The 24,898-nt window shown below is 38.0% G+C and overlaps 2 protein-coding genes across 3 annotated transcripts in view; one reads left to right on the plus strand and one right to left on the minus strand.

Annotated features, from left to right (window-relative positions):
* CMC1 (C-X9-C motif containing 1) overlaps nt 1-10,475 on the plus strand; it is a 43,903-nt gene extending 33,428 nt beyond the window's left edge. Inside the window, exons 3-4 of the mRNA XM_069860074.1 lie at nt 7,888-7,978; nt 9,314-10,475. Coding sequence (XP_069716175.1) covers nt 7,888-7,978; nt 9,314-9,428 — 206 coding nt within the window. The 3' untranslated portion in view covers nt 9,429-10,475. The remainder of the gene's footprint in view (nt 1-7,887; nt 7,979-9,313) is intronic.
* Nucleotides 10,476-12,000: 1,525 nt separating this feature from the next.
* Nucleotides 12,001-24,898, minus strand: part of AZI2 (5-azacytidine induced 2) — a 32,711-nt gene continuing 19,813 nt past the window's right edge. The window contains exons 6-9 of one of the 2 annotated variants that reach the window (XR_011337674.1): nt 24,083-24,144; nt 20,518-20,633; nt 13,689-17,615; nt 12,001-12,958 (exon numbers count right to left, since the gene is read on the minus strand). Coding sequence is in view for 1 of the 2 variants with exons in the window: in XM_069860073.1 (XP_069716174.1) it covers nt 17,245-17,615; nt 20,518-20,633; nt 24,083-24,144 (549 nt within the window). In the remaining variant the exon portion in view is untranslated. Of the gene's footprint in view, nt 17,616-20,517; nt 20,634-24,082; nt 24,145-24,898 lie in introns of both variants that reach the window. The other variant, XM_069860073.1, reaches the window with a different exon arrangement.

Consider the following 24,898-nt stretch of genomic DNA (forward strand, 5'->3'; position numbering starts at 1 on the left):
AGACACTGTAGTCTACTGGACAATCCTCTGTTTGCAATGTATACTTGCATTATATACAAGGCTGCTTTTCCATTCTGAGTGTGCCCTGGAAAAGATTGGGCAGGAGGAGAGATCTTTAACATGGTAAATATCCTTTCCCTAGAATTCCAGGATTCCTGGAATTGTCTCGCCTCCCCGATCCTGCATTTGTGTGCTGCTCCATATTGATCATCTGCCCTAGGACAGATGCCCCAGCAGTATGTTGGAGTTACCAAAGCTGAAACAGAACAGCTTTCTGGGGTGGGTGGTGATGAGCAGGAAAATGGAAAGTATATGATTATTTTTATGTTACAGCAAATGAGCGTTTGTGGAGACAAAGTAGTTGATCTGATAACAGAGGTTTACTTGAAAGACTCAAGGTTATTTTATGTCAATTTTCTTTTTGCCCTATATAAGATGCATTTAATTATTTCGTGCTATCTCACTCTATTCAAATTAATCTGTCTTATATATATTGTTGCTCAAATTAGAATAATTCTTTAATCAGCTGTGTTATGCATGCCATAGTACACTAGAATAGGAAAGCTACTTCTGGCATACTGACGATGCATGTATTTTATTTGTTATTGTAATTTAAAAGTAAAATCAGAAATATTGATTTCTAGTTGACTGGAGAGATGATTTAGTTTGAATATCAGACTGATCTTAATCAGGTGAGAATTAATTGAGTTGGAGGTATTAGATATTCAGTGATGTTAACTGAACCATGAGCAATCTTCAGAGAAGCTTTCTTTTGTACTGTGTTAGAAATATCAAATAGCTCATACTCTATAATGTAAAGCAATCTTTTCGTGTTCATCCTACTACTTCCTCTGGCTCATTAAATGCACCAATAGGCTGTTCTGTGCATCCTGAGCAATCCTCAAAGTAACAGGCTAATAAATAACAATTTATTACAAAATTAAAAGCATGATAACTACCATAAAGTGTTTCTGATGATGTTTTGTATAATTATAATGGTCTTGAACACATTTTACAAACATAGGTTTTAAAATCTTGTCCGTACGTATATTTTAAAGGCAACTGTTTCCTCTTCCTTCCATCATTGCCCCACAGATCCCCTTTGTTACTTGGGTACTTTTTTTCTACCCAGTAGTAGAGCTCAAGGAATGACCCAGACATTGGACAAAACTCTTTCCTTTTTTGTGTAAAGGAAAAAACCTACCCCGGGAATAGAACACAAGCCTTGTCTGGATCATGATACAGGCTTTTTTTTTATTATTTTAAGAGTGTGATAGCAGTATCGTAAGTGTTGAGAAAATATAAATGGTGAGATAACACCTCTGTAGGACTTTCTCTTAAGTAGTAAAATTGCAAAGTCTTTAAATAAACTAGAGCCAGACCTGAGAGGATCAATTTATCTTGATAATGGGGAATATTTCATTTATTTTGTGTACAAGAACATCTGCAAAATGCGTAATTATGATTGCTAAAACTGCAGTTCTAATGTCATATGAATTGCACAACACGTTGCAATATGACTCAATGGGAAAGTGCCAAGTATTTTTATAATCTGAATCTGCCAAAAATGAGCTTTCAGAAATAGCTTTCAGGCGACATACAGTTCATGCACTAAAAATGATAATGATGATCCCTTGGCATTGTTACATCACCACAGTTTTTCATGCAGCTGGTTGTCTCAAACACTTTTTATTCTTCTCTTGCTTTGCACGTGGAAAGACTTCTGTGTTAATAAATAATTATCCAATATTTTTTTATATTTTTGTTTAAAAATCCCCTACAAATATAATTTGCTTGTTGGTTGTTCCCTTTTATTACATAACAAAAAAATAAAAACTTTCTGATAATTTTTAATGCTTAGGGCAGGGCATTAAAATTTTTTCTACACAGTCTTTTTTTACTTGTATGTAAGTGAAACTTTTTCAGGCCAACACACAGATTTTGCCATTTCATTTTGAATGCAGCACAATGGAGAGACCAGCCCACCTCTGTTGGTAGCAGAGGGGTGTTGTAGACTACATGAAGAGCAATTACATCTTAAATATAGTGCTTTGTGTTTGCTGTCCATTGTTTGTAGATCTGCAGACACTGACATTAAGAAGGTTAAATTTAACCTTGTCTGGTTTAATGGTGTGGAACGAAATTATTATCTTTATGCAGCAGAGCTGTGGCTCTGTGTTAGGCCAGATGTTGGTTTGCTGCTTTGAGTCAAAATCTGACAAGTCTTATTTTCATCAGATAGGAGCAATTATTTATTGAACCTACGAATATGTTCTAAGATGAAAATAGACAGTGCCCTGGCTTTTTATTTCCTTTTTTTTGAATTGAGAAGTATATGTACTAGGACATTTGTTGGTGTACCCTTACGAACTTTATTGTAACTAACTTTCTGGTAATGTATCTGGTCTTATAAAGTTTGAAAATCAACACTTTAATATGCTGGCTATTGCATGTGTGTCTGACTGCTTGGATAGAGAGGGAAATAATTTATCCAGTCTTTATCCTGATGTAAGTGAACTGTTACACAGCTTCGCTTTGGTTTCCATCTGTTTCCCCTGTTATCTTGTAGTAAAGTTATAAAACAGAGTTGGGGGAAAAAGCTATTTAAAATACTAAAGAAAAACATTCTTCTTAGGTACTGAGTGTTTTTCAGCAAAGATTTATGCGGACTGTAAAGATATTTGTAAACAAATTTCTTTACTGTGTCAACCTAGCTAATTATCAAAGAAACCTTAACAGATGAGTGCTCTGTAACTTAAACCAGTTCTTAACCAACCATCAAATAAACTAAATAATAGTCAGACATTAAAAAAATAATTCTTGATGCCTCTGACGTCATTTGTATGGTTCTGTGTCTGAACAGAAGTATTAAAAGACTCAAAATAGAATTTTTATACTGAAAAACACAATGTCCAAACAGCTTTAGAAATAACTGTAGAAGGCTTTTTAAAAGCTCCGTCTTCCATTGTACTGTGACCTTACATGTGCCAGATTTACAGAAGGAGCTGTTTTCCCTCTTATTCTACATGTCTTGCTTTCTTAAATAGCTAAGTTGAGATAGGGAAACCACGTGAAATACTGCTCTTGGATCGTAGGCAGCTGGAAATTTGGAGGTACTGAGGACTAAACTCAGCAGCTTCTCCGAGCTGCCCAGGGCCTGAGATGCTCCCTGCTGAATAGTGAGTCCGTGGAAGAGCTCATCACTGACCTTTACCACAAAGCCCTCACATCCATCCCTAAAAATCGTAGGTGGTCTTCTCATGATAGGCAGATCACCTTTGTGGGCTAGCACGCCATAGTTAGCAGGTGAGAACTGGCAAAATGGAATTTCTCTGTGTGGAAATACGGTGGTTCAGCTGTGGATTTAGAGAAGGTACAAATCGCAAGCTTGCTTTAGCATTTCAAATCTCTCTATGTGACTGTAATGGCCAAAAAGTAGAGAAACTTAAAATTGTTGGAACTGTGCCCAAAACTCATTTGCGATTTGCTTTACAAGAGAGGTGCAAACCTTTCTTCATGAGAGAGAGGAGGAAGACAGAATCTGGCCTCGAATCAGTGAATTATTTCTGAGCCGTATCCTCAAGAAGAGTTCTTTGCTCAGCGTGTATCCCCTTAGATGCAGCCTATGGCACGAGAAGAGCCTGTGGGGCTAACCTGTGTCAGATATGATGTCACGAACCAGAACTGCTTCAGGTGAAAGAGGGGTCCACAGCCAGTTTCCGTGGTAACTGGTAGTCACCTGCAGATCTTTGACGCAGTACTAGGTCTGTCCTTATCTGTGCATAAAGCATTCAGTGACAGGCATATGTAGCTGTCCTGGCAAAGCGTCATCACTGTTTGTTTTGTGGAAAGCCAGTGTTTTTTCCCCCTTTCTAACGAGTCATTTTCATTCCTATTATGTTCAGATTCATTCCTTATTTTATTTAGTTTGTGTTTGTAAATATTGGGGATAACTGCTATTGTTAGTTTGAAATGTTTGTTTCTATTTTATTACAGTCTGCACTGAATTTGCAAACCTGCCCAAATTTGCATCTAGTTTTGCTGCTGCCTGAGGTTCTGTTCTGATAGCTTGCTGCTTGGGAGGAGAAAGAAAACATTGTGTCAGCCCATGAGCTTGTAAAGTCATGAAAGCCCTTTGCTGTAAAGATTAGATGACTTGAAAGATTTCTAAGAGATCGGTTCTGCTTTGAAAGAGCAATTGTTCTTGATACCAAATGCAGTATCAGGAAGCAGGGTTGTTTGAGCGTGAGGCCAGGTTTCTCTAGTGTTCTGATTACTGCTTATAGCTGTTGAAGTGTTTAACTACAATGGGTTTGTAATCAGATCCTGTATATCCGCTCCTTTTCAGGTATCTTGCTGTGCACCCTGAAGCTTTGGTCTTCAATGCAGATATTCGAGTGAGGAATAAGTGGCGATTACAGAGATGGAGATTAATTCTTGGTTTGAGATTGTACCTGGAACTATTGTGCACTATTTGTGAGATCCAAACCAGTAGCTCTAACACTCTTTGTGCTGCTCAAGATTGAGGTGTTTTGTTTCGTCAGAGTTGTGAGCAAGGCAGAGCATAATTAAAATTAAAACAGTATTCTTCAGGCTCCTGTAAGGTTTCTGGTAATCATTTATAACTAAACCTGTCTTGCACCACAGTCCTTATGTGACTGCCAAAGGGATTTTAAAGTGCTGGAAGTTAGAGGAGAGAGGGATAATCAAGTTTTGTGTGCTCAAATGAGGATGCCTGATAGTCTTTAACACGCTCCTTTTTTTCCCTCTGTTGTTAAGCATCACAATGTTAAAGCTAGATAGCTGGAAACATTTTTACCACTTTGCAGCAGTGCCTGGCCATGTACTGCAAGCAGGGCCTTCTGAAGCCAGGGAATGCTTGCAATTGTAGTGCACGTTTTCTTCACCAGGACATCACGCCCTCAACCAATCAAGACTGGTGAGCTAACAAGTGAGAGGGACCTCCTGTTGTCTTCAGGTTTTTTTTTACTTCACAGCTTCCAGTAGGAATGATTACTACAGAAAAAAACCCCTAGCATAGCACTTAAGGAAGCGCCTGGAGAGAGTAGAAATCAAACTGGTAACTAGGCAAATCATAAGCTTTCACAGGCTTCTGATGTTTTTCCCAGAAAAACAAAGGAATTTTTTAGGAATGTGACAATGGTTATGATTTTCTGAGATGCTGATGTGGCGACATTCAATGTAAACAGGCCAAGAAAAGAGAAGAAATGTCAGATTCACCTTGAAAAGCCAAAGAAACATTTTGATAATTTAGTAGCACACTGCTGGTATTGTTCAGACCTTACACTGCTTCCTAAACTTCAGCTGTTCAGAAGTATCCTCAAAGTTGTGCACGTGTATTTGTGTGATTTTAGATCTAAACTAAAACGCATACCAAAAAGGATCTTAGAAATTGAGTGTGGTTATTAGCAGATGCCTTTGAGCACAAGTTACAGTATCTTCTCAACTAGTAATTAACTGGTTAATTTAAACTCACTTTTTCCATACTTTCATCTGGTACATTTTCAAGTGACATATGGTGATGTTTCCAATGAATAACTTTATGTGCTGTGTTGAAGCATATTTTAAGTGTTCATTAATAATATGTTAAAAGGGGATAAGACATCCGGTGGGTCTCTTCCAACCTGGTTATTCTATGATTCTATGATTCTATGATTTTGCAAAGGTACATGTAAGTTTGGCAGTGAAAGGATCCTTAAGACTGTCATCAACACTTTCAGCAAACAACAGGGGCTTCTGTAAGATATTTTATCAGAATCCCAATTAAAATAGCCATGGGTAAGCAGATTAGCCTCACCTAGGGATGCATGCAGCTGTTGGATCACTTTCTCCTTTAAGTCTTGTTAAGTAGTGTCTGGGATACTAGAAGGTGGGTTTTGTTCCACTGAGGTCCACAATTGCTTAATGCCCATTTCCACAGCCACCTGCTATGAGCAAAGGGCAGGATCACTGCTTTTGTATGCATAAATCTCTGTTTTCTTGTTGATTTAACTTTCGATGTAATGGAAGATACATCATCAAACAGGATCAGCAGTTACTTAGTAGGTAAATCCGAAACTTAGCTACATGTCTTGAAAACATACGAGGACTATGCTGCAGTTGGTACGTTTAACAATCACGTCCCTATTTTCATGTGGTCAATAACTTGCAGGTGCTTGAGGTGCCTTTTTGATGCCCAGCATGAGGTCAGAAGGTATATTGATACAGTTAGCTTGAAGAATGGAAGTGATAGAGAAATTGCTATTTCCTAAAGTATTACCTGTCTGATAGCTGTGTACAAAAAGTGGAGGATTCTGGTATGAGTACATGAACTACGAGATTTTGGATGAGACAGAATAAGAGCAATACATTGAGCATGTATGTACATATGGTGCTCAAAGTGCATATACTGAATGTATGTAAACATACTCAGTGTACATACACACCAAGTATAGATGATGCCACCCTCTGCATGATGTGGCATCATTACGTTTTGATTTTACTCGATTAGCTGTTTTGCTAACAGTGTTCAAGAGTATTAACAATTTCCATATGCCCTACATTTGTTGGATAGTAAATCACTTCCAGGAAAAGAAGAAGAGAAATGGACTGAATTCTGGAAGGTAACACAGTAAATCTGACTTTGTTCTTGACCTGGCTACTGGTTGATCTTGGACAGTTGTCTCTCTCACTCTCTGTCTCTTTCTTTTTCCAGCTTTAAACACCAGCAAAAACTAACTCAAACCCCACTAACAAAACCAGTTTGAAATCTCCTGGTAGAAATAACAGCTAATCCTTACTTAGTTTTGTTATTTGGTCAAACGTCTGTCTAGCATACTGATAGCAATAAGACATAATTTAAGTCACTTCCAGATGAACCCAACATGCTTAATCATGACTTTATTTCCCCTCCAGCCCTCAAAACTATTTCTGTTTCATTATCTCACTGCCTAGTTTTTAAGTCCCGAGGCCCTTAGGACCAACTGGGTACTTTAACTTCATTGAACAAATGGATGCAAGATCATTTCTCTGGGGAGGAGCCAGATCATTCTCTCTCCTTCCTTTTAAATTCTCCTGTTCTTAAATGCCAGAGATCATGATCCCAGAAATGTGTATGATCATGAGTATTTTGGTGGGCAATGCTCTTTACTAGCCATTCAGAGTTTGAAGAGACTCTGTATTGAAGAACAGGCAGAGGACAATACGCAACACCAAGAAGATGCAGAGAAGAGAGCCATCCATCTTGTAGCACTGTAGTGCCGTATACTGGCGCTCCCAGCTGATAAGCTGCTGGCTTTCTCCTTGCACTCCCAGGAGGAGACATTTTTGGAAACTTCAGGAGGGAACCATGACCTCACAGTTTCTTATCTTCTGTCCCAAAGGTACCTTCACAGGAGGAGATTGCCAGTGGCATTCCTTTGGGAGAGTAGCTAATGGCAATATTACCACCCTCTTAATTTGTAGATACAAATGTATTTCGGTAATTACAAAAGCTCATTGCAGAGGAAACATAACCCTGGCTTACCTAATTCTTCATGCTTCCTTTTGTTTTGCCGTGATAGCCTTGAGTAGTCAGTATGAAAAGCAGGCACAAGAACCATGGATTTGCTGCAAGAATAACTTCAGAAATTTGTTGGTATTAGCAGCAGTGGTCTGTGTGCGAATGTGTTGTATGAGAGGAGCATCCCAATTAAAATCTTGTTGCTAAACACATGACAAAGGCCTTACAACAGCATGAGACTCCAGGCCAACTATGGTTATATTAATAACAGTAAACCAGATCTGGTCTGTGAGGGGTTTTGTATATGGAATACATGGTAGCATTTTTTACCAATTGTCATCTTTCTGACTTTAATTTAGTTTTTTTTTTTTCTTTTTTCCCCCCAGCATTTACTAAATGCTGTCAAGAAACCGGTCTTCTTATGGTGGTGAAGTGTCGGCAAGAGAACACGGCACTGAAAGATTGTCTGGTGGGCTAGTAAGTTCCTCATGAGTTTTTGTTGGGTTTTTTGTTGGTTTTTTTGTTGCATAGGCTATTCTAATCTAGAAATAAGTGAAAAACTTAAATCTTCTCAAAAGGATATTGCAAGGTCAATGTCTTCAATGTCTTTTCTGAAAACTGTTTCTTCACTTTAGAAAACAATGTGCTGATCAGGGCCCTACCTGGCAAAAATTTTATTACTTTAATGAAGCCAACCTATGGCTATAAAGACTCTTCTTGATTTAAATGGTGGTGGATGTAGATTTTCAGCCGAAGACAGCTTGTAACCCTGTATTCACTATGCTGAATTACGTATGTGGAGGCGGAGGTGAGCAGCAGAAGCACCTTCATACTCTGTTAGTGAGACAGGATAAGTTTGTTTTGGTTTTGCTTCTCAGTCTTTGTCCTGAAAGTGTCCTGCTGTTATGAGCAGCAAGAGCAGCAGCAAGGGGACAACCTGATCCATGGTGGATTGAAATGTCTCTTTCGGAAGTCTAATTTATCTCCAGTGCCATCAGGCTGACATTCTTGACTTCCCAGGGTGAAGTTTGGGGGTATTTTTGAGTCTGATATGGGGAGAAGGGGGCTGATTTGGTTTCTTGGTGAAATGTGTGTCCTGTCCTGTTATACCTTTAAACTAGGGACAGTTATTCTCAGGTATTTAGGAACTGATGATAAAACCTGTGCAGCCAGGGAATAGTTCAAGCCCAGCTGCAGTGAGAACTTGCTGGCTTTACTCAGTTGTATTTGTCTGCACATCCATGCATTAAATTTTGCCTTTAAAAATAACACAAACCAAAATCCACCCAAACCATGAGACGCTACTGAAATAAATGTTTAGTGCTTGTATAATTACACTTGAAAATTATGAGGAAAAATGAATCAAATTTAATGATGAAGTACCTACATGTTTACTGTTCAAGATAGACACTTGAGCCTGTTCCTAGTAGTTGCTTGGGTGCATAAATATGAGTGTACTCCTGCAGATTCCCATGCTGAAGACACTAACTGCAAATAATAACAAATTATTTAGGTGACCTAAAACACCAAATATCCTTCCTCTTTGTGGCTTCACTGTAGAGGCTTGGAAAGGACTGTGCTGCAGGAGACAGCAATATCATGATAGCATGCAGACCAACTCAGTATTCAGAGTTTATGAAGATAACTTTAAATGTTTATGTGCTTTATATATTAAAAAAAAGTATTTTATTATTGGAGGCAAGCAAATTTTCTTTGGGTGTGAAAGGAAGATCAGTTGCGAGTGTTACTCATGCAATATCTGTTCCATATTCCAAGATGAAAAACAATATTATGTATTTCTGTGTCTTGTAGCTATTCTGATCCGTTGTTCTATGAAGAATGCAAAACAGAATATCTGAAGCAACGAGAAGAATACAGAGCAACTGGAATTAAGAAAAAAAGGCAGAAGTTTGCTTCAAATGTGTAGTTAAAACTTAAAATGAACTTTGCAAATTTTATATCCAACTTTGATTTGACATGATTTAAACAGACTAAAATCATCTGCACCCATCTGTGTGGAATTTAACTGAAATACACAAAATGAGATGAATGGAGAATAAAATAATCTCTGAACTTGAAAGTGAATTTTTTAATTTAACAATAAAAAGCACATTGTCACAGTTTGCAAGAGAACTTGCAAAGGTCTGTCCCTCTGCTTTGTTACCAATTTACAAAAGGCCTTTTTCAATGTAAAGCTTGTCCCTAGTTCTGTGTGGCAGACTGCATAAAAACTTAAAGAGGGAATATTTTAAATTGTATTAACTGATCACAAATTGAGCGTACATCAAAATTTGCTCCACTGTAGGCATTAATTCCTCCATTAATGTTTGTCATCTGAAGCTAAGGGTGTATGGAGATGCTCTTGCTGCTCTTTCTAGAAGAGAAGGGTGGCAAATGCAGAAAAGAGCAGCTTCTTGGACCAATTTGATTTATCTTTTTCATGGAAATACTGAGTCATGTGAGAGCCTGATAGTACTGCTTAAAAATTATGACTAATTTTTAAGTCTGTATTTTCAGAAGAGATGAATGCGTCATGCCTGTGCGTGGCCCAGACTGACTGTTTTGACTCAGATGAAAGAATCACCTGATCTAGTCCTACCTTGAGAGTGGGAGAAGGCAAAGTCATGGAGAGCAGGATTCTCCCTTGCTTTCCTCTTTCAGAATGCAGATGATTGTATACGCTTCCACACTTCAGGAGCAAGCGAGTGACCACACTTGCAAAATGATTACGGGTAGAAGCAAGTAAACTAAACTAGGTATGTAAGATGCAAGTCACATCTTTCAGAAACTAAAGGGTAAGCTGGTTCCTCTTCAACAAGGGGCATAAAAAAAGATCTTTCATATTCAGATATTTGAAGCTGCTTAATTGTAGAACTCTCAAATGCATAAGTGGCTCTGTTAAAGATAGCGAGTAAAACTTCGTATTACCATACTGAGGTATCTTTTGAAGCATTTTGAAATAAAAGAAATTTTAACAAGTAAGGAAAGTCTGCACTTAAAGACCTACCTAACCTGTCAGCCGTTCATTTCTCCTTACCTACACTGTGTGTAGAAGGAAGAACTGGGTTATTGCAGCACCTCCTTTGTTTACCGTGGCGCACCCTTAGAGCTGGGCTTTGCCCTTGGCTCTGGCATCAACCTTCTCTCTAACACACCCATGGACTTAATTAATTCCTAGGTTTGAATTCTTAATTTCACATCTTTCACTTCCTTAATGTCTTATGCAGGATCCTGTATTTTAATTGCATTTACAAATGTTATTTAAAGTTTAAATGAAAGAATGAGTACTATGAAGTGACCAGTTCGTACTAGTAAATTGCTTTCGGTTTTGTTTTTGTCTCACCTGCAACCTCTTCTTCCTACTCAGGTTAATAGGAAGCAGCCCGAGATCCTAATTGGTGTCAGAAAACAGCAGCAGTACTGACAAAGCCTTCAGCTGTTCTTCAGCAGCAAACTGGAAGCTTTTTTACTACATGTTGAGCACGCTTAAAACGAGCACTTCTGTTTGGTCAGAAGTTACTCAGGAATGACACGAGAGTAAAGCTCTGGAAGCCTGGCTGTCTCCTCTCAGTCCCTCCACCTCCCAGCAACACAAAATATGGAACCATCTTACTTAGTAAGAGTAGCCAGCTGTACACGAGGAGGAACGGAGCAGACACGGATACAGACAGACACTACTTTACATAGGCACCTTCATCTAAAGCAGGGATTGCAACTCTAATTAATGGTCCCCTAGATGGTTCTTTGTATGGTTTTTTTTTTTCATTTTGAAAGAAATTCTGCAGGATTCTTACACATTATTCTACATAAGAGTAGACAATCGATGGAATGGCTTCCATTGTAGCTGCAAGCCTGGCGCCCCATGCCTCCCTCCTTTAACGGAAGCGACGTGCCCAGCCACTTTAAAACCACCATGTGGCACTATTGATTGACACTGATGCAGTACGGTCTTAAAACTGGAAGACTGATTCGTTACCTCACACCCTCACACAGTGCAGCAAGGTGGCTGTCACAGCCTCTGCAGCCTCTTTGTAGGACTTGGGAGAACTTGGCAAAGCACCCAAGACACCCACCTGTTTCAGTTCAGGCTTCACTCTTTCAGTTTATTAAAGCTCTTTTCAAGCTCCTGAGACAAGCTTCTGACAAATCTTAAGAGAAAGAGCAAACCGGTGTCACACACATATTTAAAATGTTTGCCTTCCTAGAATAAAATGACAGCTTTGAGGAAAGAGGAGTTGCAGTTTGTAATGGGCAGGGTTTTCAAAGAGGAGTGGAACTACCTACCACTGCAGTCTCCGCGGCTTCACCCAGCAATTAATCTCTAAGCCAGGAACACATTCTGCCACATATTTAGTAGAGCTCCACTCCTCATCAAGTAAATCCTGCAAGTGTTACATTAGGGCAAAAACAATTGCTGTTTTTAAACCATCAACTTTAAAGAAGTATATCTCAGTTTAGAATAAAATCTATTAATCAAAATAAGAACTAGAATCTACATATTTTTGCAAACAAGAAAAGTCTGTTTATTCCAGAAACATAGAGTTTTGGAGTGCTGGAACCAATCAATTCTTCAAAGGCATTTTAAACTCCTGCTTGGTTGTGGAAAACCTTCTCTTGCAGTAAGTTGTCGAGATGCCTGGAAGTGTGGTAATCGATGGGAGAGAGGGCTGGTGAGTAAGCTGAGCGAGGTAGAGTTTCACAGCCCAGTTCGTGCAGCTCCTGCAGAGTCATTTGCGAGACGTGGTCAGGCATCGTCACGGAGTAAATTGGTCCTGTTTGAGCACCGATGGGTGTAAGCGTTGCAGTTCTTGGTGCGTTTTGCCAATTTCCTGGCAATGCTTCTCTGCTGTGATGGTTTCACTGGGATTAAAGTAGTTGTAGAGAATGATTCCATTTGCCAACCAGCAAACAGTGACCATAATCTCCTTTTGATGCAGCTTTGGTTTGGGGAAGTGTTTTGGTGCTTCGCCTTGGTCCAGCTGCAGGATGGAATGCTGTTATCATAAAGAATCCATTTCTCATCACGTCACAATGCAATCAAAAAATTAATTGATTTTGGTGTGTAAAAAGAAACACAGAGCAGAGTTTTTAACAGTGATTTTTTGATTTTCATTCAGCTTGTGATGCGTGCGTTTTGTTGAGCCTTTTTGATTTTCCCATTTGGTGCAGATGTCAAACAGCTGTTCAATGGTCAACATTTAGTTCTGCAACCTCTCGAGTTGTTTTGCATGGGTCCACTTTGCTACCAGCCCTCAACTGGTTGTTATGTACTGATGGACGCCCATCACCCTCCTCAGCTTCATGGCTCTTATTTCCACTACAAAATTTTTTAAACCAGTTTTGAAAATCTTTGGAACTTCCATGGATGCTTGGTTGCTACTGCTGGCAGTTTCCACTGCTCTACATCCCCTTCTGAACTCATACAACAAAATTGCTTCAATGTCCTTTTTTTTCCTCCTTTAATTTGGCAGCATTTATGAAAAATAAACAGTGAAAACAAAATCATTAGCATAAATAAGTAAAGCGAATCATGCACTTTAAAATGCTGTACTACATGAGCAAGTAAATAAAAGTTTAATCCAAAATAAGCATCACAGTTTACAATGACAGAATCAGCAATTATTTTTGTGCCAACCTAGCAATTCCTGTGTTCTGTTTACTCTGCTGGTCCAAGAATGGTCAAATACAGTTGAAATAGAAATATTCCATCTAGTTATAAATCAGTTCGGTACCAATAAGCACCTCGTTATGTCTATCATGCTTCTCTCCTAGATCAAGCACCACCCACACTCAGATGCCATCGTCTTACAGCTTAATTACTGTGTCTTGTATTGCCTTCATGTTTGAACCACTTACTTTCTCTTACATCTTAACATGGAATGAAATGAATTCTGCTGGACATTGATCTCAGTTCAGATCATATTTTACTATAGAGAACAGATTTAAAGAAAAATCAGAATGGTTCACCTGCTTATTCAGTTTCGGAATTTGCAACTCAGTTAAAATTAGGGTTTACGTTTACTGTCGATAATAAAAAAATGAAATACTTCTGTCCACTATCCGATGCTCACACAATTGCAAGTAGCACACAAAAAGGGGCAAAAGCCAGACCCTTAAAAACCAAACTGATACGAATAATAGAATTCCCCCTCAAAAAAACCCCCACGTCATTTTGTATTCAACCTACAGAAAGCAACAGGGAAACACCGTACTGCTCTGGAGCAACTGGTCATCTTGGGGCTTGTCTCAAGGTCAGAAGCAAATGCGGGTGAGTCAGTCCAGTACCAGAGCCTTTCATTCGTCCTTCACCAGGCCAAGGCATCATTCAAAATTCAGGTGTCTGCACACAGGACTCTCAAAAGTCTCCTGCAATAGCTTTTAAAATAAAATTAAACCTGCTTTACATCACCAGTATAGTTCATATTATTACTAGATGATCCTTGCCAACCCAAATCATTCTATGACTCTACTTTACATGGCCCTGTGCTAAATTCTTTGGACTAGATATTGCCTTACTGTAACTCCACCATATGTCCAGAGCTGCTCGTCTTTTTCCAGCTGTAAAACTTGACAGCGCATCACAGCTAATTTGGGAGTTTGCTTTTTTTTTTTTTTTTTTTGATATGGTTACTTCAGAGAAGAGGAAAACTAATCATCTTCAAGCCCACAGAACTGGCAGGCAACCTTAAAATGATCACATTTACAAAAAATTAAATATTTAGAACAAACGAAACAGGGGAAGTTTACATGAGTTATTAGGTTAGTCCAGCTCTCCAAATACGTATTTGTGAGCTTGTTATATGCTCACTCAAATGTGCAAAGTACCATGCTCCTGCCTCAAATGCCGTCTTCCATTTCTGTTAAATGGAATTAGTGCTTCCTTAAATTAAAAATTGTCAAATCTGCGGGTTGAGTGAAGCTTTAAAATGTTCAAAGTCTGTATTCAAGTGAGATTTTCTTGCATGTGTGTCATTTAACATACTTTGGTCCTTACTTTATGCATTTTTATAGTTTTATATGGAAATGCACGCGTGTGCACACAAAACACCAGAACCCCTTTACTCCAGCTCCTTCTCCATCTAATTTGCTGTCACTGTGATGAAAAGCTTTCACTTCTGAAAATGGAAAAAAAACACTGTAAGCCACTAGTGGCATGGATTTAAATGACTTTTCCATCCTGAGTCAAAATGTGATTGTGTGCTTCAGACCAACAGATGCTTCACAAGGCAGCGAGCTCCCAAGTGACTTCAAATCTGGGGACTTCTTTTTCAAACATTACGGTTTGGCTGCAGCAATGACTGACTGGATTGGAAATGCTGCCTACAGCAAGCTCTCCATCCTCCTGCTCTCCACTCCCAGGTATCAGCACTTCTTCTGAAGTCCCTCCTGGCAAACATCACTGCTCCTTTCTCTAGCACGGAAAGCAGCGCAGAAGATAAACCTCAAGTCAAAGGTAAAGTCCAGAAATTCTCAGGCACGGCCCAGAGTCGCTTAAAATAAATTTTTCCATCACACATGACAGGCTGATCAGGAATCTTTTGACACATGTAGTCAAACCACAGGAACACACCGTAGCTTAAGGTAAAAGTCCTTCAGGTTTCAACATCCAAGAGAATCCTTTTCCCAGAATACACTGAAGCAGGTTGCAGAGGATGTTTGATGTTTTTCCTGAATGGAGGTAGGTGAACCTCAACCTTAATTGCTTATATTCGCAATGACCTTTATAATCAAGAAATTAAAACGGAGTAAAAAGTTTTGTGCCAAATGCTGAAAGGAGATTTGTTAGAGAGACCAATTTCAAACAAAAATAAATTTATTTCAAATCTTACACAGCAGAATTCATTGCACAAATTGAAGTATTAATCGTGTTGATGTCTGTTGGATCATAGATTACTTAATAAAAAAAACCTCTGTAATGTTGAGGTGGTGAACCCCAGAAAGTAAGCTACATCAGAACTCAATACAATATAGCTTACACGGCCACATGAGATATGTTTTCTGCTGCTTTGTTATTACACAGGTAGTTGGTTCTATCAGCTAAAGCCTAGTGACTTGGATTTGTTTTATGCATATTGGGTTTTGTTCTATTACTTTCCAAGAGATTGTACTCCCCTGAGTCAGCTGTGTTCATTGGTCAGAATAAATTCCAGCATCCGACACCATTTCCATTAATCGCAGACAAGCCAGTATACGTGAGCAAGATAATAGAAAGATAAAAACAATATGGGAAACATTATTTATGTATGCTGTTCACTAATACAGTAAGAAGGTATCTGGAAGGCATGTTTTCAACTTTGATAGACAAACTGAAAGAGGATGGGAGGATGGGCATCATGTCAAGTACTTACTCTACAGGGAAGAAAGTGCCTGGAACCACACAGCACGTAGCACCTTGGTAACACTTTTACAGCCTATCATTACTACGGCGATGCTACAGTCATAGCTTCCCCATGTATCTGCAAGCAATTTTAAGATAATTTCCTACTAAACAGCCATGAAAATAGTTTTTATTACTCTGATCTTAAGCTGGACTCTGTGAAGATGAATACTTCCCCACCCACCCATCTCTAAATAACACATTTAGTATGAAGTATCTTCTCACGCATTACAGGGTAGGGATCATGGATCTAAAATGCAAAGCAGTTTTATTCAATGTAAATGCATTTCACTTAACCCTGTTGTGTTCCCCCAGATATGAAGCAGAGAAGTTTGTTTGTTTTAAAAAGGCATAAATTATATTTGTCTAAAAACAGTTCTTGGCCTTAAGAGGGAATAAAACCCCTAAATAATACTTAGACACCCATAACCTATAAAGCAGGCAGTTGCAATCAACTCTAGTTCTCAGTGGCAAACCAGTACCACAAAAACACTTCTTGCATTACAACACCTGATTAAATTAAGGCTTTGTTTCTTTAATAAAAGAAAAGTTAGTAGCCTTCACCACCACACACACACAAAGCCAAGGTTCTGGTGCTGCGCAAAGGAGGCACAATAAGGGCTAACTGCACTGTGAACGGGATGATTCTGTAGCAGGCACCACTATGCACAGAATTCAATCAGTTTCCTACAGCTCGTAGTGTTCAGCAGCTTTACTTATGATCATTTATAATTCCCAATAAAGACCCAAAACGGTGCAATCATAACAGGGCAGCCTAGGAGCAATTTTTCTCTTGCCACTATCTAATATATATCAAGATTTTGACAAAAAAAAATAATCTCACCTTTGTTAAAACTTACATAAAAATGCATTTCTAAACCAGAGGAATCAGAAAGTTAATTGAAAGGAGGAAGGGAGAGATAATCCAGTGCTTCACTTTATGCCTTACTCTGGAATAAAAAACTACTGTCAAAAAATAAGTCAGAGCTGGTACAAGTTTTAACACAGCAAGTATTTTCTTGATAACATACAAATAGCAAAGAAATACAGAACTGTGCCATTTTATTTTATTCCAAGAACTCACTTTTCAGTGTCATTGTTTGCAAACGTATGCCACCTGCAGTGCAAGGCTACCTAGGCACTAGCTAGATCTCTTTCTACTTACATTAAACCAGCACAGCTTTAACTTCAAGGAACACACTCCTGATTTACAGCAGAGGAAGACTGGGCTTTCTGTTCTGGAACTAGAATTAAAAAATAAAGAAAGAACATTCCAGGTAACTTATTTTCCTCCTTTAAAAGTTCAAGTGTTAAGGTGCCTATTCAAATCCATTCTAAAAATGCCTCAGTTCGCTCTAAAAATTGTTTAACTCTTGTGCAAGCAGTTTTGATTGCACTGATCCAGGTAATCTACCGGACAGTTTAGCAAAGTTGTCTTATTTTTCATTTCCCAAAACGTGTTCTCATTAGGTTTTGGAGGACTTGGGAATACCCAGGAATTATCTTCTAGAGAGCTCTTTCCAAAAGAATGGTGTTCCTGAAATGGTTTGCCATCAACTGGAATGGGTCTGTCATCTGTCCATGCTTGTAGAGTCACCCTTTCAGACGGGATGTTGACGCCTCTCGGCAGAGGGGGAGACACAGCGTTGCCAAGCATTTTGTTATAGACTGCCCCAGATGTCAAATTCAGCTTTGAAATGTTCATGTCAACACATTGTACTGGTACAGTAGAGGCAGCTGAAAAAAGAAGATAAAAAAGATGTTTAAATGACATTATCTAATGTATTTTTCACATACTCCAAAGGTACTAAGGTACAGCAGGGATATTAAACCCAATGTTTTCAAGCCACAATTTCTCAGACCATATTTTACTTCAGTAACCACTTAAAAGTTACAAACTGAGTGTACTGACCTCATTGTTCTGATTTGGCAAGATGAACCAGAGATCCTGAAACTGCAGTGTCTAAAATACACCCAGCACCAAGGAAACCTCCCAGCTCCCATTTGAACACAAATCAACTGATGAGTCTTTTTGACAAGACTGGAATGAATGCTGAAACACAGAGGATTTTCATGGCACTTGAAGAAATCAACCAAATTCAGCACACGGCTTCTTCCTGCTCTACTGGTTCTTTTAACAAGTTGTGTTCTCAGGCTGCCAAGAACCTGAATTCTGCCTGTCCAGGAAGCAGTAAGAGGGAAATGCACGGTGTTCTCTGGTACTGGGGGCTCTGCTGGTGCCTGGCGGTTCTTACTCAATATTTACAGCTGTTCTAGAAAACTGCTGTCGTCTGAATTCTGAAAGTAAAGTGACAAGACTGCAACGTTCAGCCATCTGAAATTCCAGGGGAGTTTTAAACTCCTGGCAAGGGAAGGAGAGGATTTTGAAACAGAACTGAATCTACCTGAAATGAAAGAACCGCACCTCCAACACGCATCTGAACAGATGGCCACACACAACCAGGTCTTTTATTGCAATGACAATTTACATCAACATGCAATGGGAGCAATTAATGATTCCTGCAGTTAAAGAAACCGACATCTTGCAGGTAGCTTTCTAGAACATCCGTGGATCATGAGTAAGAACTGTGATTTGTAAGTTTTCTGTTTCAAGGACAGAAAAAGGAGCCAGTACCTTGGCCAAAGAATACAACTTCCATTTGTCACTATAAATTAAAAGCTGGTACTGAATTTGCAAATGACAGACAAAAGCACCTGCCAGTAGCCCAGGCATCATATCTGAAAGACATACTAAGGAAATGGATTTGGTCTCTGTGTGCTGACAGATGTCAAAAGCAATTTGAGGTCTACAGGTCTTTAGAAGTTCTAGAAAAATGAAATCCAGTGCAAATGGATTAAAAATGTAAAAAACCTGCTGTAAGTGGACACACATTTGTTGAAAATGCCCTCACGTGTAGTGACAGCAAAGTAGAATCCACATGTTAACAGATACTGTTAATATTATACGCACAGCAATAAATATATTGCATTCTGCAGACTTTACACACCTCTTAGAGCAGCAACTAGCTTATTTATAAAACTAGTTTTCATATATAAAACAGCTATTACTACAGGTATAGGATGTGGAAGTTTTAAGTCAATTCTACCCATATTTTGCATAAGCCAAGCTTTTCCTATAAAGATAGGCACAGATATATCTCCACCATTCATAAATGCGGCTGACAAGCAAGGTAAACAAGCACAACAACAAAACACAATTTTGGTTTCTGCTGAACCTGTCCACTGTCACATAATTCTGTAGGCTTTTTTCAGTAAATTCACAGAGCAAAATGTCAGAAAAATCCATTGTTTCCCAATCAATCAAGTCTTTCATAGCTGTGGATGTACTGCTGCTTTAGCAACTGCAGAAAATCGCGACTGTGCACCAGGTGAGAGAGAAAAATCAGTACTTGCAGTGGCAAGACAGGTTAACTCCAAATTAAAAATAAGGACAGAAAGATAAATGATCACATCAAACCTTAACACAGTTATGTATTAAAATCTTACTCGCTTCCTAGTTTTTCTGCTCAAGTTTTATGAGAAACATGTCTTAGACTTGTAAGAACATGGACTCGACTGATAATGATATGACCAAGTCTACAAAACGTGGTGATAGTTTGGCAGCCCAGTACCAGCAAGTACCAGACAGCGATCGTTAATCACCGGTGGCCACAGAAAAGGGCAGTGATTGGTCTGGAGGTAAATCCTATCATTGCCTCACTGAGCCAATCAAAGCTGTTTTAAAAACAAAATGTCTTGTTCTTGTACTGGATAGGGACATCAGAGACTGTCACCAATATATTGGAACCAAGTTCACTGTCTTTCTCTGACGACATCTGTATTCCGAATATCCGAACACAGTAAATACCACAACAGAAGTGAGCAGAAAACTAAAGGAAATAGACCCTGCAACGATGTGTCAGACCAATAGTCTGGCCCCACCAAAGTAAGAATGCTCTCTCATAAAGCATTTGGCTTGAGAGAAACGCAGGTGTGAAATAGAACCACTATTCACAGAAATTATACATACTTTACGTGGAAAGTATGTTTTCCTTAATTATTTGCAATATAGCAGCAGAAATAAGGCAGTTTTGTAGCCTCAGTATTTGACATTCAGAAAACATCATCTTACGTATCATTTCACTAGAAAAGTCAGCTTTTCTGAATGCCAACATAAATATGCAGCAAAAAGGAATTTGTCTGTTTAAGTCTGATTTTTAAAAGTGGCCAAATTAATTCTTTATATACTCTATACTGGGAAAATAAGACTGACTGTGTTTGCAAAAAAAGATCCCCCCCCCCAATATGAAGTAGTTGTGGTAAAAGGTCAAATACGAGTAAACTTAACACCTCAGCCTTGTGCACATAAGCAACACTTGACTGAGAAAAAAGCCACAAGGGGAACAGAATACAGTACTGAAGAAAAAACACATCAGCAACACCTTTATGTGTGAAGTTGACCAGTATGAGACAGAAGCAAAAGCACAAAATGGGTAGGCTGGAACCATAATATGGTCTAGCTTATCAACTTCAATTGATGAGATTCTGATAAGATATGATAGCAAGTTACTTTTTTTAAATGGTACAGCTTGAATCAATGGTGTTTTCGGAAGGTCTGTTACTGCAAACACTGACTTGCCTTTCTTGGTTGCTGTTGGGTTGGTTTTCAGTTTTCGTAGAACCTCAGCTTGCACATCAGTCACTAGACGTAAATTAGACATTTCTCTCTTCAGTTCCCAATATGCTTGTTGTGCACTTTCAAAACAAAAATTTTTTTAAGAGTTAAATAACTGCTCTCTCTAAAGCATCCTCATGCCTATTAACATGCTTATCAAGCACTGACTGTTCATCAATTGTTTTTTGCTGGACATACACTGCCAATTTTATTAGAATACCATAATTCAAAGTGAATTGAGCAGTACTGATGATTATCTTGAATTTATGGACCTTTGTGTATTTTATGTGATGAAAAAAAAAATCTTGCATAATACTATATATAATGTATTATATATTAACATACTAGACAATACTAATAATTTCAAGTTCCCTAAATGGAAAGAAACATAAAGCATAATTCTCCATTTTCATTATTTGAAATTAACCATCTTACCATAAAATTAGTAATCTTCAGGTAATTCTTTTTAAAAAAACACATTAAGTGGACACTAGACTGCAAACAAGGTAGGGGATGATCTTTGAATAGCTTCTGATAAATGACACCACACACCATCTTATGTTACGATCGTAGAAATGTTAATTGATCATAGTTTTGAATAGTCTATCAAAATCTTCTTTGGGTCTTTACATCATTAATTTTGCTACAATGAATTCAGCCTACATATTCAAGATCCGAACTGAGGACCCAAACACAGATGAAACATACTGTTTCATATTCAAGTAATCGAATTTATGTTATTACGCTGCCTTATAAAACAGTGTGAAAAATAGCAACTCAACTCATACTCTGATAAGACAGCATAACATAAGAAACATTTCACAACAGCAGCACTGTTCCAGCACTGAAGTTTCAGGTCATTAGCTGGTAGGCAAATCAAGAACAAAAACATCAGAAAAGTCAGCATCACCATATGTCTCTTGGTAAAATTTCAAGCAAAAGGCTCACTAAACACCACGTTTATGTTGATTAATAATTAACTTACTGTTCAAAGACATAAGGATGCAGTTACTTCAACCTTAACATGAAATCAAAGATTTAATGTGGTTTTAATGCTTAACATTCTATCAAAACACATTTATTGAGGACAAGCATCATGGATGAGAGTTTTCAGAATATTTCTTTCTTCCTTCTATAGTCACCTAAAAGACATTTATTGGGAAACAGTTCAGTACCTCAAACTACTGTTGAGATGTCCAAGAATCCACAACAACTGTATTTCAAACATGCATATATACAGATTTCTATCCTTCTAAAATAGCAATTTAGGATGACTCCTGCGTGAAATTTAACAGACATAAATGTGTTCAAAAGCTGCCTGAGAAACAGCTTTATTTTGTTCTGCACATTAATGCTAAAAGTTTCTTTAAAACATAGCTTTCTTCTATGCATGGAAATGTGTCCCCAGAATACAAAAAATTCAGATTCAAACACTCTGTTAAAGAGCAGAGGAAGCTGAGAGTTTAATAGGTAATCTATAATGTGCCAGCAATTGTAACAGACAGAAAGGTAAAACTTTCAGAAGTGATATTACAAGAAGTTCAGCTAAACCTGTGGTCTTTTTACTGCAGAATCTATGTGGCTCTTTGAACTTTAAGTAGATGGCAATTCTAAAATTAAATTGATGATGCAACTATGCTTCATTTATTCGTATGCTTTGGTCTCAAAAATAAGATCAAACAATCTTTAGTTATATCAAAACAGAACTGTTTAGTATTTAAATATTATCTATATAAAAGTGGTAAACGTAAGAAAAAGCTCAGTTTACTATAAACCAGAAAGAAAGTGCTTCGATAAATTTTGTAACATGCCTTTATTATTTTTAAAAGCGTCTTGTACAGGGATGCAGGTACTTGAATTCCACTTACACTACACAATGTATTTTAACTGGTTTTTTGGATGCTGACCTAAAATCCCATTGCAAAGCCTAATTTCCAAGGCATTTGCAATCGAAAACCAAGAATTCCACATGCTTGGAAGTTTATCCTACACTGCCTTCTCTCATGTACTATAAACCTTGAATATGATAGCAATATCTAAATCTACAGGAAACTAGACTTGCAAACCAAGAATTTAAGTCAGATTTGCAGACTGCTGATAAATGTGAAATAATTACTTTCCAAAAAGTTAGCTAACTGCAGATCATAGAACTACAGCTAACTGCAGATCATAGAACTACAGCTAACTGCAGATCATAGAACTACAGCTAACTGCAGGTGCCTCCATTTCTCATAAAGAGTAGGATTGCTTGCTACAAGTGTTTTGCGTAGGTTCTTCAAGTGTTTGTCCACAGATTTTTGAATAGGCTTATGTATGCAGTATACACTACATACCATATTGCAATAAACATGATACTGTGCATATGCTAATTTAGAAGGCTATCACCTGAACATCGCTTTGTGGAATGACTCTGCTCTGGAAGATCAAAGAGATAACTGCTTTACCTTGAAATAACACCTCTTCTCAGGTGTGTTAGACTGACTATTAAGCTCCAGCAGAAACCACAAGAAAAAGTGTTAGCTAGCTAGCTATCCAGTCAAGGTGAAAGGTGAAAGTGTAATGTGTATGGCGTGTATAATATTATCATCATTACACCAGAGAACGTATGAAAAGAAATATTGTGCTCTTCTCTTTCAGTGACTGATTGCCTTTCCCATCTCAACAGCCAAGTACGATGAGGTATTTCATTAAGCAATCTGTCATTATGAAGGACCACTCTTCCCTCTTGTGGAAAATCGTGTAAGTACACAAACAGGCATAACTGGTATAAGAGATGCAGTTCATATTTCTTTTCTGCAAGACAGAACATTTAGGAACTTTCATGCATCCATTAAATGTTCTTTTGTATAAAGAATTAAAGGGGGTGTATATATATATATACTTTCTAACATGGCCCACATATTCAATACAGGAAAATACAGGAATTTATATCATAAGCACAATTATTTGAACGTCTGCAAAATGAGAATAAATGTTTTCTGATATGCTAGCATTTCTCTGGAAAGTTGCTATTGACTTTTGAATAGGTCACACAATGGCTCCTCATCTCAATACTTTTTAAAAATACTCTAAAATGTCTTCTAGTAGAAATATTTTTGCACTGTGCTAAGTAAGAATGTATGCTCCAACAGTAAGTGAGAGATTTCAAGCCATCACCTACCTGAATACAGAAAGCTCCCCATACACAAAAATGAAAATATTCTATAGCTAGGATGAGATTTGGAAATCCATCTACCACCTCAAGCCAGCAAATTATTAAAAAGCTGATTTTAAAATCTAATATAATTTAACTTCCACCTTCTGTAAAGCAATCTGAAGACGCAAATGTTTCCTTATCCTAGGCTACCAATGTAACAAAGAAATACAAGAATTATAATAAACTTCCTAAATCAGTACACCTCAACTTGTAATTAGATAATATCATTTGAAATAATACATTTGCACAGGCTGCAAGAATATTTACTTATTCAAGTAACTGTCCCTCAGTAAACTAGATGTAAAACACAAGAGCCACATGGGATTTTCATACCTCTGGATACCTTGCCTTTGAAGGAGGTCCCCATTTAATGTATTTTCATCTTGAGCCTGGTCCTGCAAAACAGAGCGAGGGGAAGATAGAGAAGGAATGAACATATGATTTCAGATCTATCTGAAAATACTGCAGTGAAACTACAAGTTCACTAATATTAAAAGTCAGAATTAGTCTTCCTTAGCGTTGGTTGCAGTGGTTGCTCAGCCACCACCACACTCTCTTATCCTCTCTTTTTTTTTAAGCAGCCAAGCTCTCAATTTGTGATGAAAAGCAAAACTTGAGAAAGGACGTCCATATAAAAAAAAAAAAAAAAAAAAAAAATCAGTCTTCTTACATCCCTTCCCTGCCCCGGTATACAAAGACCTTTAAATTAACAAAAACCATTTCAGTATGGATTTACTTCCATCATACTTTTATGATAAAACATAATTTATTCCTTGAGTCTGAAAGACTGCTTTAAGTTGTGCATACAAGCAGCCTCACTGAAGTTAACGCAGCTGTTCAACAAATCAAACAATGGGCTCACTTCGTTAGTCATGTTTCTATTAGATCCTCACCTGTGATGAACTCCCTTTTGTATCCCTTCTCTTCATGTTCCCCTCCCTCTATCATTCCTTTTAGCCAAAGCGGTTACGAATCTGATACTTGCTACAGTGGCTTCAAGACAGCCTATACACATTTCAAACGACTTGTGAATGTAATGTACACACTGCATAAACTACAATGCAAAACCTGAATATCTAGAAATAAATTTAAAAAAAATAGAAAGTATAGTTGCCTAAGGTAGAAAACATCTGAGAATGCTCACTAATG

The sequence above is a fragment of the Phaenicophaeus curvirostris genome, chromosome 6 (assembly GCF_032191515.1).
Source record: "Phaenicophaeus curvirostris isolate KB17595 chromosome 6, BPBGC_Pcur_1.0, whole genome shotgun sequence".
NCBI lineage: Eukaryota > Metazoa > Chordata > Aves > Cuculiformes > Cuculidae > Phaenicophaeus > Phaenicophaeus curvirostris.